This window comes from Mandrillus leucophaeus, unplaced genomic scaffold (genome assembly GCF_000951045.1).
Source record: "Mandrillus leucophaeus isolate KB7577 unplaced genomic scaffold, Mleu.le_1.0 Scaffold6, whole genome shotgun sequence".
Taxonomy (NCBI): Eukaryota; Metazoa; Chordata; class Mammalia; order Primates; family Cercopithecidae; genus Mandrillus; species Mandrillus leucophaeus.
This window is the reverse complement of record NW_012106474.1, coordinates 107871-110259: the sequence shown is the minus strand read 5'-3', so window position 1 is coordinate 110259 and position 2389 is coordinate 107871. Positions and strand designations below refer to the sequence as shown.

Here is a 2389-nt window from a genome sequence, read left to right as displayed (position 1 = left end):
AAAAAAAAAGAGAGAGAGGAAAAAACAAGAAAATAAAAAAGAGTCAGATCCATCATACACACAGCACCATGCCAGATGTTACCGTTATCTCACCTCACCTCACAGAAAGACCTGAGGGTAGAAATCTATTTTCCTCCAAACAAAGAATGACAACAAGAGGCAGTGATGACCCTGACAACACACAGTCCATTTCTCATTCAAGCCAGGACTGCAGGTGCATGCCACCATGCCTGGCCGTTTGTTTGTTTTTTTTTCCACTTTTTGTTTAAAAAGCTGAGGTCTCACTACGTTTCCCAGACTGGTCTTGAACACCTGGTCTCAAGTGGTCCTCCTGCCTCAGCCTCCCAGAGCACTAGGATTACAAGTGTGAGCCACTGTGCCCAGTCTGTACTAGCTTTTACACTGAACCATCCGCTCTTCTGAAAAGAAAGGAACGGAGAGAGGAAGGAAGGAAGAAGGAAGGAAGGAGATAAAGGTGTGACTGAGAAAGAAAGGAATAAAGGAATTAACACCATGTAATGGCTGGCCAGAAGGAAGTGGGCTACCGAAGGTACTTCACCAGTTAAGGCAAAAAGTAACTCCTGAGGAAGAACTGGCTTCTTAAATGATTCAGAAAGACCCGTGCACCTGCCACTCCTCGGAATGAGGACTTCTGGGTGTGAGTCTCCTCACACCTCTACCATGCCCGCTTCCTCCTGGATTCTTACTCAACGAACACAATTAGTGGTAAGGAACTTCACGTCCCCTGAAGCAAAAACAAGTTTCTGCGGGAAAATTCCATTTAAGTGCTTTGATAGAGACCACTTATTACACTCAAATCCATCTGAACCCACCTTCTTTAACACAACGACAAACAGAAAGCAAGAAACAGATGAGAATGTGGATGAGGAAAAACATTTGAGGTAAATTCCTGTGAATTCAGGTGGTGTTATTAAAGCAGTCCAAGTGTGTTTAGTAGATCAATTAAGAACATTCAGTTACACAGTTTTAAGCTTACTCATTCCCAAACAGGTTTTCTATGAAAAAGAGAAAACCCAACATTAAATGCCAAAATCAGTGCTTAGCAGCTTTGCCATCTACAACATCCCAATACTGCTGTAGTCAGCATTGCTACAAAGCTCTAAGAGGACCGAGAGGAGACCCTGCAGCAGATCTCTTCTTTCTACATTGTGCACGTTATGTACCTCCAAAGCCAAGGCTGTCTTGTCGTAGGCATTGGGGACTCGCTTCTGGATAACCCTGGCATATATGGGCCCATTCTGGAGGTTAGGGAGCGGAGTGTTGACGCTGGGTTGGGCATAGGGCCCGGGCTCCGGCCCACCCAGTGGCTGTGGGTGGGAACCCTCCTGGTTACCTCCAATCAGAGCCGATACTGAGGCGGAGGCAGGTCTATACTTCTCGACGTAAGGGACTGGAATCATCCCTCTCTTGCCTTCGCTGTCCTCCGCATTCCACCACTGCTCTTCAGGCTTGTCCCGGATTCTCAAGATGTCTCCTTTCTTAAAGGGAAGATCTTCCTCATCATTCCCATTAAAGTCAAAGAGGGCTCGCACATACTCCGCCTCCTCCTGCCTGAGAATCACTCCACTACCCTGCCTGGATCTGGAAACCGGTTCTATCAACGTTGTAGTGTCCAAATAGTGTATTTTGTAGAATTCCAGTAAAGCAGGCAATGAATCAAACTCTTGATCTCCTATTCGGAGTCTGGAGGGGCTCACCCCTGGAAAAAACAGAGCAGGCTGTTATTTAATGATATACTATACTGGAAATGAAATACAGATTTTATTTTATTTTTTTTAGAATTGGGATCTCACTGTGTTACCCAGGCTGGTCTTGACCTCCAGGGTTCAAGTGATCCTCTCGCCACAAACTCCTGAGTAGCTGGGGCTACAGGAGGCCACCACTGTGCCTGGCCGAAATGGATATTTCATACCCCATATACATTCAGTCAAGATTTAACCAGAAAAAAAAACTCTAGAAAAAATAACCCTTCTCTTCACAGCATACCGACAACACATTTGGAAGCTGAACTATCCCCTGGGAAGAAGGATGCCCATCACCAGGGCCCCAGGGAAGGATCAGAAGGCCAAGAGACTAGGCTGGTCAGGACACGCTCTCGTACTTGAATCAAAGACAGAGGGGCTTTCAGCGCATCCTCCAAACACGTTCTGTCGCTGCCCTATTTACAGAGCAGTGTACGCCTCAAGGTTCTGTTGCATCTTTTTCTGAGACCAAGTCTCACTCTGTCACCCAGGCTGGAGTGCAGGGGCGCGATCTCGGCTCACTGCAACCTCCGCCTCCCAGGTTCAAGCGAAGCTCCTGTCTCAGCCTCCCGAACAGCTGGGATTCCAGACTCCCGTCACCACACCCAGCTTTTTTTTTTTTTTTT

At 46.9% G+C, this 2389-nt stretch overlaps 1 protein-coding gene across 1 annotated transcript in view; it reads right to left on the bottom strand.

Annotated features, from left to right (window-relative positions):
• The window catches only part of CRK (v-crk avian sarcoma virus CT10 oncogene homolog), a 51523-nt gene that overhangs the window by 16392 nt on the left and 32742 nt on the right, over positions 1–2389 (bottom strand). The window contains exon 2 of the mRNA XM_011999647.1: positions 1185–1720. Within this exon, the coding sequence (XP_011855037.1) occupies positions 1185–1720 (536 nt within the window). The remainder of the gene's footprint in view (positions 1–1184; positions 1721–2389) is intronic.